General features: G+C 39.6%; 1 protein-coding gene across 2 annotated transcripts in view; it reads left to right on the plus strand.

Moving 5' to 3' along the window:
- Positions 1–657: 657 nt before the first annotated feature.
- Positions 658–12,888, plus strand: part of sh3d21.L (SH3 domain containing 21 L homeolog) — a 43,778-nt gene continuing 31,547 nt past the window's right edge. Inside the window, 3 exon segments of one of the 2 annotated variants that reach the window (NM_001114840.1) lie at positions 658–875; positions 4,494–4,654; positions 9,165–9,231. In NM_001114840.1, coding sequence (NP_001108312.1) covers positions 863–875; positions 4,494–4,654; positions 9,165–9,231 — 241 coding nt within the window. In that variant the 5' untranslated portion in view covers positions 658–862. 2 annotated transcript variants of the gene reach the window in all.

Genomic DNA, 12,888 nt, shown 5'->3' on the forward strand with positions numbered 1-12,888 from the left:
CAGTGAAAAAGAAAAATTGTTGATGGCTTGAAAACTGTTCCCAATTACAGCTACTGCACACTGTTATTAGATTAAACATGAATCCTGCTGTACTCACTCCATTGAAATGCATGGAATTGCCACTCAAAAGCCCCAGATACAGGGTGTGCAATCAGGTGGTGGGGACAAAACCAAGATGCACTTGGATTGCTTTGGATATGGGTTTCACCTCTTAAAGGACATGTAAAGCCTTTAACAAGGTTAAACATTAGCATGAATTTTCCCATCTGTCATCAGATTTTCCCTAGTGCCCTAGAGAGCACAACATTTACCCTGCAACAATGAAAGTATAAAAATGGATCTATATGCACAAAAGCCTTTGTTGTAAACTCAGCATTTGAGCCTATTCCGAGAACAACAGATCTTCCAACTTGAGACTCTGTGTAAACATTTCATTTATCTGTCTCAGCTTTAGAGTCGACATTAGAGACATTCCTTTCCACTTGCAAATAAATACCAAACGTGCCCTACACAAACCCTGTTGTATACTAATTTCTTCCTTGCCAAACCTGTTCCCTCCTCGCCTTCTCTAAATGGAATGTATCAGCTCCTTCCATGAGTCTCACATCTCATTCATTCCTCAACTTGCCTTTCCTGTTTCTCACCGACCAATCCTCTCGCTCGTGTCATGGCAAGTTTTTTTTCTTCTAAGAAGCTGTGGTATTAAGGAACTGTTTCTTCAGAAAGCTTTTTTTTCTTCCAGCAAGCAGGAAGCAGTGGGTCATATATACCACAGGCAGGTCGTCTTATTGGCATTTGTATGTGGAAATAGGGATCTCTCTCTCTTACTGCACTGCCCACAGCACGGGATAACTTTTACACCATGGGCACACTGGGTGAGTACATTTTCTTCATAGGCATAATATAGATATATTTCAGCAGCACAGAATAATTAACCAGCAGGGGTGATGAAGGCTTATTTATATATATATATATATTTGCTGAGTTCTAATTCAAAACTGCAACACAGCTTTTACATTCAAATAAACAAATCTATAAGATCAGATAAGGGTTTCAAAGTTCCTTTTGTAGTCTGTGCAATTCCTGCGTGTAATGACTTAATGACATATTGCATGTGGGCATGGGCAGATCTGAATGTTAGCTCAGAATTCCTTACAGAAAAAAAGCATTTAAAGGCATGTCTGCAACATGTATTAATCATGTAAAAATGCAAAGATCAAATTTATTAATACTCAACTGTTTATTAAACCCTCACGGGAATGGTTACCTCACAGACAGTTGCTTCAGTCCATTATAATGCTGGCTTGAGTAACGTGAGTCAAGAGGAAATGAGCAGCCAAACAATTACAGTATTTGAGTGAAAAATGATATATTTACCGGCAGCTTTTACAACTTGTGATGAAATGAATTACTAAAAGCTGCAGGGTCACATGACTACCTGTGGTAAACAAATTAATCTCCTTTCCATAACATGAACTCATCCCCTCACCCCTTTCTTGTAGCTCAGTGTGTAAATGTGGTTAATCATTATCAGATATGTTTGTCATCTGGAAGTTTTCTATTGTGCTAGTTAAGATAATATCTGAGTGATTTGGAGCAATAAATAAAATAGGGATGTGTCAGAATCTAAGGGTCAGGACACACTGGGCGTTTTGGGGAGATTTGGTAGTCTGGCGACTAATCGCCTTGTTTTTGCGCGACCAATCTCCCCAAACGCACCGCTGCGTGTGATTAGCGCCGGCGTTTCTTCATTTTAAGCCGGCGCAGAGTCAGGGAAGGCGTTTGGGGAGATTGGTCGCCGCAAAGACGAGGCGATTAGTCGCCAGGCGACCAAATCTCCCCAAAACGCCCAGTGTGGACTTACCCTAAGAATACTATACAATGATTGGCCTGTTAATATTTCTATTGCAAGTAAGCAGGTTTAGATTGGCTCACCGAGATAATGAGAAATTTGGTGGTTGGCCAAAATGTAAAAACTATGTGTAGGTTCATCTATCTCATCGGAATCTTGGCAACTAGTGATGGGGGAATCTGGGCCTCACCGAATAATTAGTGAAACGGCAAAATAAAATTGCAAAACTGTGAAAATTTGGGAAACGCATTGAAGTCAATGGGTGTCAAAATTATTTTGACACACGCGACAATTTTTGACACAAGCGACAATTTTTTATACGCACAACTATTTTGTCCAAATTCAAAGTCAATGGGTGTCCGAATAATTTTAACGTGCAACAACATTTTTCACGAAAACATTTACGGCCGGTGAAATGTGAAAATTCTCTGTGAATCCATGCCTGGCGAATTTATTCCCCCATCACTATTGACGACTACTTAGTGCAGCCACTGAATTTACTTTCCAGAAAGCTGAATTACGCAATGTCTCCCATAGACTCCATTTTATCCAAATAATCCAAATTTTCGGATTGATTTGTTTTGCGAATTCACCCAAAGTTTCATTGTGAGGCAAATTGGGGCGACTGGAAAACCGAAGCAATCTGAATGCCATCCCACTGGCGATTCACATTCTTGCCGGCAGGAAGGCTTTTCGAGGAGATTAGTGGCCTGCAGAAGAGGAGATTTGTCTCTGGGCGACTACTCTACCCTGAATCTGCACGTCTGCCATCACCGTTAGTGACAGCTTTAATATCAATATAGTCTTAAGAAGTCTTACTCTGAATGCAGATTTTAATATTGTTCATTTAACTTTACTGGAGGTATTTGGATTTTCTTCCTAGAAAACACTGCAACCTGAAAAAAGTGCAACACTTTAAGTACATTCAGCCAGATATTGATTGGGCAGGTTGTCAGGGGGTCCCTGTACATGGACTAATATGTTTCCGGCTAAGACTAAAGGGGGCAGCTTTATTACACATACTGTATATGACTGGCTTTATCCCCCTTTTCTCACAACAGATACTATTTATTAGTTGCAAGATAAAGAGAGCAGCCTTTCAGCCAGTCGGATAATTCATTCATGAAAAACAGTTCGTTGGAAGTTACTGCTGGAGCTTATTTGTGATAACTGCAATATGGATTTATAGTGCAAGGGTCACCACTGAGTCAGTGAGGCAGATTTACTAAAGGTCTAGCGATATTTTGCCAAAAATCCCATCCACAGGTACATTGATAATTTAAAGGTGTAGGTGACAATTCGCTAATGAACTGGACCGTTATTATCGTTCGTTCGCACCCTATCACAGGTGACTTTTCGATCTGGCGAACGGTCATCTGGCGAATTTTACTGAACTTTACCTCTTTCGCCAGAGTTGACTCTCAGACCAGGACGAACTGCTAAAATGAAGCTACATCTTCCTCAATCTTATGTCACTTACATTATATCCTGTCTGCCGGAAATGCATTCAAGTTGTAAATATGCTGGCGACTTGTCCTTTTTTTAAGCGGGATTGCCTGCAAAAGTCCGAAGGATTTAACTTTTTTGGGTTAACATTTTTTCCCGGACATTTGAGGGACATGGAACATTTAGGATGGGCTCATGTGTAGGGCATTAGAGCTTCTCTTTATTCAGGTGCCTTGGACATTTGTAATAATACGTGGCCACTTCAAGCATTTGCACCAACATCTCTAATAAAGACATCCATATGACTTTAATGTACCCGCCCTATTCAAATTGACCTAAGCATTAGAGGACTAACGAAGTTTCGCTAGGCAGAAGTGATCACGTGTAAATTTCGATTTGAAACCCTCACACTGCTTAAGTAACACTAGCGAAAAGGCGCCAGCATACAACTTCACATTTTAATGAATTAGCGGAATGGTAAAAAATTGTGGTGAATCGTTCGCTGGCAACAATTTGCCCTTTAGTGAATCTGCCCCAATGAATCTATGGAGTCATAGGCATCATAAGTCTGGTGCCACCCTATTCTCCAGGTATGAGCTTTGCTACCTTTCCACTCCAAAATAATATCTATATAATAGCGGTGCTTATATCATTCCCTGGACACCTACCTGATCATTATGATGACTAGAAATGGAGAAAAAAAGGGCTTAACCCTTTACGGAAAATGTTCCGTGTTTTGAGGAGATAACACTGCTTCCTGACTGTGGTTTTGTGCTAATTATCAATACTATTAAAAGATACAAGCACACCAATGCAATACTGAGCCACAATAAGTGGAAGTCATATCATGTCCTCCTGCTTTATTTGATACTGATGCAGCAAGAAACAACCTTCATAAAAAATATTTTCAAATCGCTTCCAGACTTATACATTCAGTTCATCAACAAAAGAAAATCATTGCTATGTGACGATGTGCAGTTTTCCCAGTTTAACATTCAAAGTAAATGGAAATTATATTTCCAAATAAACATGATACTAAATTTCAATTGACCCTGAAATAGGGGAATAATTACAATATATGATCTTTCGACTGCCATTCCCAATTACTCAGTGTTTGTATGTACTGTAATGCCATTGTCATTTCAGAATGTCAGTTCGACTCTTCCTTCACCTGCCTGTGTCTGTTGTTTTACAGGTGATATGTTGGTTCTAGTAGACTTTAAGGGGCAACTTGATGATGAGTTAAAAATAAAAACTGGAGATGTCATACAGAATGTGAAGAAAACAGCAGAAGAAGGCTGGCTAGAAGGAGAGTTCAATGGGAAGAGGGGCTTCTTCCCCCAAATGTTTGTGAAGGTAAATAAACTCCAACACCAATATGGATATACAGTAGGTCCTCTTGGGAAAGGGCAATCACATATCTACTAAACCATACATATTTTGCTTAGTAACTGTGCAGCCACTTTGTTTTAAATACCCTGAAATAATGAAAAAAAGTATATTATATCATCTGTAAATGAGAAATCCTTGAATTTTGACACTGACATAATAGAGGTATGGGACCTGTTATCCAGAATGCTGGGGACCTGGGGTTGTCCGGATAACGTATCTTTTGGTAATTTGGATCTTCATAGATAAAGTCTACTAGAAAATCATGTAAACATTAAATAAACCCAATAATATAATTTTGCTTCCAATAAGTATTAATTATATCTTGATTTGAATCAAGTAAAAGGTACTGTTTTATTACTACAGAGAAAAAGGAAATAATTTTTTAAAAATTTAAATTATTAGATAATACTGGAGTCTATGGGAGATGGCCATTTCATAATTCGGAGCTTTCTGGATAACGAGTTTCCAGATAACAGATCCCATACCTGCACTGAAACATACAGGAAGTGTTACTGATGCTCAATTTTGTACCATTCAACATTTCAGTTTGTAATTTATAGCATTTACGTTTGGACACCTGTTCCTTTGAGGTCATGCCTGTGTAAATTCTCATCCACTTTTGACATAGACCCACCCATTTCTGTGAAGCTACTCCATGTTTGTTCTTAGATAGCTAGATAATAAATTATGATAATCCCGCCATATAGGGTTGCCATCTTTTCTGGAAAAAAAAAAATACTGGCCTTCATATATATTTATATTTTTTGCCTATTGATAACATTGGGATCAACCACCATTTTTACCGGCCAGGCCAGTAAAATACCGACCAGGTGGCAACCCTACCGCCATATAATGACTTCTGGCAACAGTCACAACTAAGGAAAAAACAAGGGAACTGTTTATTGGAATTTTAATATCTATCTTGCAAGGACCAAACATGGGGTAGCTTCAATTTCCCTGTTTGCCTTATTTAGATTTAGAAATAATCTAGTTGACTTGAGTTGTGGGTATAGTAACTGTGGTAAAAATGTGGGCTGTAGGTACAGTAAGGACCTACACAAGTCTGAAGCACACAGACATTAATAATTTATTCTAAGGCTTAAAACTGGATTTATGATATCTGGAAAGACAAGAGCCCTGCTCAGTCTTATATTACTGTGCTTTACAATTTTGCCTCTAGTCCAGCGACCACTAGCAACCATGAAAGAGAACTTGCTTTGATATAATCTATTTTATACCCCTCCACTGTAATTGTCATTAGTACCTAAAAAAACGGCTTGGAAACTGTTATATATATACAGTATATAGGAGTACTGTTGCTCACTTGCCTGCAATATATTGCTTCTAGCTACAGCATAGTGGTCTTTACGTCCTGTATAAAAGTTTCTTATGTAGCCCAGGCCTAACAAACATGTAGTAAATCCTCTTTATCTGCCCATGTCTTCCTTAGAATATAAACTACAGCTGCAGTGCCAGAATCTAATATTTCACAATCCTTTCTGGACTTCAGTTATTGACATTTGTGTTAATGATTCATCTTGCCCTTTGCTGAAGTTTTATATTTGGCATTTTATTGTGTATAAAGTGATATAATAACAATCTTAGTGTTATTGGCACACATCTAATTCTTATACTGTACGCTGATGGAGCCCTAGAAGCCTGCATTGTGTCAAGCATGATTTCAGCTTGGTCATGAGCCACGGCATAGCATATAAAGCCTCACCTCCACATTAGTAGGGTTACGTAGATTAAAACAAACATAGCTTGAAGTCATTCAGTTTCATCTGCACAAACAGCTTACACAATAATTTCCAGTTATGAGGTATGAAGTATGTTATTAAAAATATACACCCTAAAAAATGATCTGGTGGTAATTTATGATTTAATCGTTTTTGATTAAAGAGAGTACAAAGTGACTTTGATGATTATGACATATGCATGGTACATTTCTTATATGTGATTTTGGGGGCCAAGTTCTGTCACACAAGAGAGTTATATGTTTTGCATGAAATGTTACGCATCTTCCAATCTGCAAATAAGAATTTTTTCACAGATAGAGATTACCTTAAAACTTTATGCTGCATAAACACTATTGGGCAATTTTCACCTAGGACATGTTTTCAGAGTATTTAGTTTTAAGCCCCTCTTTAAGGGTTAGTCCACACGAGGAGATTCGTGGAGATTTAGTCGCATGGCAACTAATCTTCTTCTGGGCGACAATCTGCCTGAACTGCCTTTGCGTGTCTTCCCATTTGCTATAATGAAAAGTCGCCTGTGCTAAAACATTATGCGGCTCTTTGTTTTCTAAAGTCATCTGAAGTTTCCTCATGAGGCAACTTCGGGCGACTTTGGAAAAAGTGCCACATGTGCTTTAGCGCAGGCGACTTTTCATTATAGCGGATGGGAAGACACACAGAGGCAGTTCGAAGAGATTGTCGCCCAGAAGAAGAGACGCCAGGCGACTTAAACTCCATGAATCTCTTCGTGTGGACTAAACCTTAAGGGTGAAGACATAAAGAACTACTAGTAGCAGTTACTTCTCACGGCTACAAAAAAGACAATAGTGATAATTGACTTTGCTACGACACTACCCCCCAAATGAAATAAAAGGCACTAAGTTTGCCATGGGGCAGTAACTCATGGCAACAAATACAATGCTTCCATTTAAACAGGTGACCAATAAATTCTACCTGCTGATTCTATGGGTTACTGCCCCTGAACAAACATATTGCCATTTATTACATAATCCTACACGTGTGTTTTAGCAGAAGCAATTCTCTATGGCTGGGTATTTTGTAGCCACAACAAGTAGCTGCTACTAGTAGCTATGTTGGTCTAAACCCTAAGGGCAGAGACAGAAGAGAAGATTCGGGGAGATTTAGTTGCCTGGGACAAATCGCCTCTTCTTCGGGCGACTAACCTACCGGAACTTCCTCACCGCTGATTAGTTTTCCGAAGTCGCCCGAAATTGCCTCAGGAGGAAATTTCGGAAAACAAAGCGCTCTGAGTGCCATCCCTCTGGCGATATATATTCTAGCCTGCAGGGGGGCAGTTCAGGGAGATTAGTCGCCCGAAGAAAAAGCAATTTGTTGCCGGGCAACTAATTTCCCCAAATCTTTTCATTTGTCTCTGCCCTCAGTCAAATCAAGGTTTGGCAGTAAATAACCATTCCCTCCATATTTTATCTTAAAGTAACTGTAACACCAAAAAATGAAAGTGTTTTAAAGTAATGAAAATATAATGCAGTGTTGCCCTGCACTGGTAAAACTAATCTGTTTGCTTCAGAAACACTACTATACAGTAATTCATATAAACAAGCTGCTGTGTAGCAATGGTGGAAATTGAAAAAAAGCTATATGGCACAGGTTAAATAGTGGATAACAGATAACACCAATATGTTCTACAGAGCTAATCAGCTATCTGCCTTTCCTCCTTTGAATGACTACCCCCATTGCTACACAGCAGCTTATTTATATAAACAGTAGTAGTGTTTCTGAAGCACATACATTTTACCAGTGCAGGGCAACACTGCATTATATTTGTATTACTTTAAAACACTTTCGTTTTTTGATGCTACTGGTCCTTTAACTATCCTTTAAATTTTAGTCAACACATTAGTTGTTTTGTGCTCCTTTTGTAATACAATGCTGCAGTTCAGGAAACAGCAGTCTTGGGCAATAGATATTTTTGGTTCTAGCTACTCTTTGTGCAGGGGTGTAACTACATAGGAAGCAGACCCTGCAACGACAGGGGAACCCAGGAGAAATAAGGGGCCCTGTGAGCCCTTAAATGATCAGCAATTTCAATATATGTTGTTATAACAGGTCACTTCTGGACATTTTAAGGGGCCTTGCAATTTATTTGCTGTGGAGCCCCATAACATCAAATTACGCCACTGCCTTTGTGTGTCAAATACTTGTTCTCCTCCCCCTTAGCTCCTAAAGATGGTGCCGATATTCAAAAACATGTTTGTAATAGTCATGTTCCTATGTTTTCCAAGATTGTATATAAGCATTCACCCTCACATCTCACCATAATTGCTATTTTCTCTGGTCCCCTTTCAAAAGGGTTGCCACCTGGCCAATATTTTACCAGCCTGGCCGGTAAAAATGATGGTTGATCCAATTGTTATTTATAGGGAAAAAAAGATAAATATATAGGAAGGCCAGTATTTTTTTCCAGAAAAGGTGGCAACCCAACCTTCCAATGGCGTGCCCTCCCTGGGAACCATTGGCCTAGGGTATCCACCCCAAAAGGCTGCATAAATACAAGAAAAACTGTCAGTCATAGAACAAAGACACAAAATTGATATTATACACATTTTGGTACAAGAAGAAAGGAACGGTTATGTTTCAAGAAAGCTTTTGTCCTACCATTCCAAAGGTGTCCAGCAATCACTATCCACAATTTACAAATGATCTGTGTCTTTTAATAAGTGGCTGAGTATAATGCTTTATTATCATTACTGCCATAGGAAATCCCTCCATTCTTCCTAAATGACAATGCACAGAGGTACCCAAGGTCGATCAGGAAACCTAATGGTAAGATACTTTATATTTCCCCTGTCTCCAGAAACAGCCGGACTGCTCTCCTTTGCTCCATATTGTTTCTGCTCCTGCAGGCACGGCCTGGGTGCAAACTCACGCAGCGGATTTCGGTGCGAGAAAAAGCCAAAAGAATGCATTGTCATGGCAAAATTCACTCCAGGCTGATGCCATGCTCGCAGGTGTGGAAACAACACTGAGGGGAGGTTAGAGGTAAAGTTGTTTCTAAGCCTGTGTTTATCCGCAGGCTGAGAAACAGCCATGTCTGACTGCAGTCTAAGTGCTGTGGCAATTTCAGTATGCCCTGCAGTATATGAATCACTGTTGTTTCCAAGCTGTGTTAATGATCTTCTGATAGAACCGGTGCATTATTTATAAAGCCCTACCACAAATGTTTTTCTTTTGCCTGCTGGGTATACACTAAGTGATTGGTTTGTGGGTGTATAAATATGATGTTGCAGCGGCACAGCCCAGTAATGAACTGCTGAAAGTATTTCTGTGGGTAAACAGCAATTGAGTAATACGGTTTCTAGGCCTGTTCACCTTGTTCTTTTCGTTAACTTTCTCACTGCTATAAAACAATGAGCAACTCTTTGATAACATTTTTTGTTAGGTCATTTAAAGGAAAAGTAACATAAAATAAGAACTACAGGTGGATGAACATCGTGCTTTCTTCTCATACACAGCATATAAATATATATATTTCAATTATTGGCTTGTAAGGTGAGCAGAAAAAAATCCAACAGGGCTTCATAGAAACAAATGGAGACATAGGCCCTGTATTTATTTTTATCAGCTAACAAAAAATAAAGAGGTAGAATTACTGCTTTATGCTTTGATATGCATCCAGCAGAACAACACATAGTTAAAGGGGTAGTCCATCTTTCAATATGATATAGACATTGATTTTCTACATAAACATATATCTGTTTTTTTCCAGAGACAGAAATCTTGTGCAGTGTAACACGGCACATTAAAGGTCCATTATAAGTCAGGTATGCAGTCAGTGAGAAAGACTGACAATGATATAGGTTAGGTTCAACTTTGCTCTAGTTCAGTAACTCACAGCCACCAGTCATGCATTTTCTTTTATTATTCTCAACTCTATGAAAACACATCACCAATTGGAGTTATGGGTAATTTTTGCCCAGGTGCAAATCTTTATTAAAATATTCCATCCCACCATCTTATTGCTACATGTTTTCTATAGCCAAGGGCGTAACTACAGAGGATGCAGACCACGTGACTACAGGGGGGTCCAGGAGGTATAGGGGCCTCATGAGGCCCTAATTCATATGCCATTTCAATACATATTAGTAAAACACACCAACCTCTTTTGGGACCCGAAGAATCATATATGTAATATCTAGTTACGCCACTGCTTATATGTAGCATAATGCAGCAACAAATGCTAATGTCACTTATATCTCTCTAAGAAGTAGACACATAGCTGGTAAGTTACTTTAATTAGCAAAACAGTGGAGAAATGACTGAGGCCAAATTTTTTGCTACAGATAAGCAGGAGAATCCAGGGAGACTATTAATTACATAGAGCTGGCAGTGGTAGATTCTCAAAAAGAATTTGCACAGTATAGTTATACAGCCATACTTAGCTGTTTTTGCGTATTTCAGCTCTGAAATTCATTAGTGTGCATTTTCACACTAAAATCCAGGGCCTCTGGATGCAGACAAAAGGTAAAGTGAATTCGAGTGGAGGTATTGTTTCTCAGCCTACGTATATACGCAGGCCGAGAAATAGCCCAGTGTGGCCATACCCTAAATAAGGGAACAAGAGCGAATAGATTGCTCAAACAATCATATAATTTGGGCTGTAAACAGCACAGGGATGGAGATGTTCCACCTGCACACCTCCCTGTCTCTTGGTCTGTGCCCAGGGGAGCGAAGCAATGAGGCAAGCTGAGAAGCTCGCCTCAGGCGGCACGCTGCAGAGTTTACCAGGGGCGGCAAAAAACGCTCCTGGTACATTTAACAGTTGAATTTCCATTTTTTAAACTGGAAATTCGGCTTCACTAATGCAAGAGAGCGCAATTGCACTCTCCGCAATAGTGTTCCTGCCTCCCCTCCCAACAGGTAAGCCGGCGAGGGGGGAGGCCTCAGACGGCGCTTTACTTAGAATCAGTGCTGTCTGTGCCATCTGTCTGTATCCAATGTATTGCTCTGTGCTCTTACACAGCTTGTACTAGCAATAATACAACAAACAGAACATGCAGGAGAACACACCAGCCCTGGTAGAATTAGTCCTGAATGTGTCTTTTTGAAAGCAGCCGCTCTGGTTGCTGTGATATCTCTATCAATAACATGTTTCCCAGAGACCTCAGTGAACTTGTGCCTTCTAGGTTATATTAATCAGTTACAATTGAACAATGAACTTCTCAAACATGGGGATACCAGAGTTGTACTTAATAATAAGAAAAAGTTGAAGGGTTCCGGCTGGTGTGCCCTTGATTTAAGGTTCACTGATGGGCCGTTGGTGTCCAAAACCAACACTGTCTGTACAGCTTTTATCTCTTCTTTGCCTTATCTTCTTCTTTTCCAATTTTCTGTAGTGTGCTGTCCCCTGTCTTAACCAATTATTTCATCTTCTTCATCCTTTTCCTTTTATGATCTCCTAACCTTGTTACACAATTTCCCCCTATGCATTCACCATATGTTGTTCATTCTTCCTCTTACACTATCGACAACTGTATCATGCAGTATTCTTTTTCTTATCACACTACACTGTGTTCACTTGCCTTTGGAGAAGATTGGATTCTAGGGGCTTCTGACACACACAGCTTTTCTATAATGGCAGTAAACCACTCTTAAAGGAACAGTAACACCAAAAAACAGTTTTTAAGCGTTTTAAAGTAATTAACATATAATATACTGTTACCCAGCACTGTTAAAAGCTATGTGTTTGCTTCAGAAAGACTACTATAGTTTATATAAACATGCTGCTAGGTAGCCACAGGGGCAGCCATTCAAGATGGAAAAAAAGGAGAAAGGGCACCGGTTACATAGCAGATAAACAGAATACAATGGTGTTTTATCTGTTATGTGCTATGTAACCTGTGCCTTTTCACTTTTTTTCCAGTTTGAATGACTGCCCCCATGGCTACACAGCAGTTGGCTTATATAAACTAGTTTTACCAGTGCAGGGCAACACTATAACATATTTTAATAACTTAAATACAGGGAACCAATGAAGTCCACAGAGAGACAGCAGCAAATGAAGTCTTTACTTGAGGTCAGGGAAATCAGGCAAGCAGGGGCAGCAGACAGGCAGGACAAATTCATGAACATTGGAATGCCTTTTATCTTACCTTTTGATCCCTCTATCTCTAGTCATTCCATAGTTTTCTCTGCAATCTTTATTTCTGTTTACTAGCTAGTACACATTTCTTATATTCCTCCCCTTTATGTCTTTCTCCTTCTTTTTTTCGAGTGTGCCATTCTGTTTTCTTTCCACTCCCCTCCATGCTATTCCCCTCCATTCTCCCCCAGTGTGTCTTTCTCTTCTCACATATAGTGATAGGTGACGTTAGGGAACCGAGGGCCCAACTAGAAATAGCAGACACAAGAGGTAGCACCCACCACCACCACCACCATTGCACCCTAGCCATGCATCTCTTTTGCCTACCCCTAGTCCAGACC

Source organism: Xenopus laevis, chromosome 2L (assembly GCF_017654675.1).
Source record: "Xenopus laevis strain J_2021 chromosome 2L, Xenopus_laevis_v10.1, whole genome shotgun sequence".
Classification (NCBI taxonomy): Eukaryota; Metazoa; Chordata; class Amphibia; order Anura; family Pipidae; genus Xenopus; species Xenopus laevis.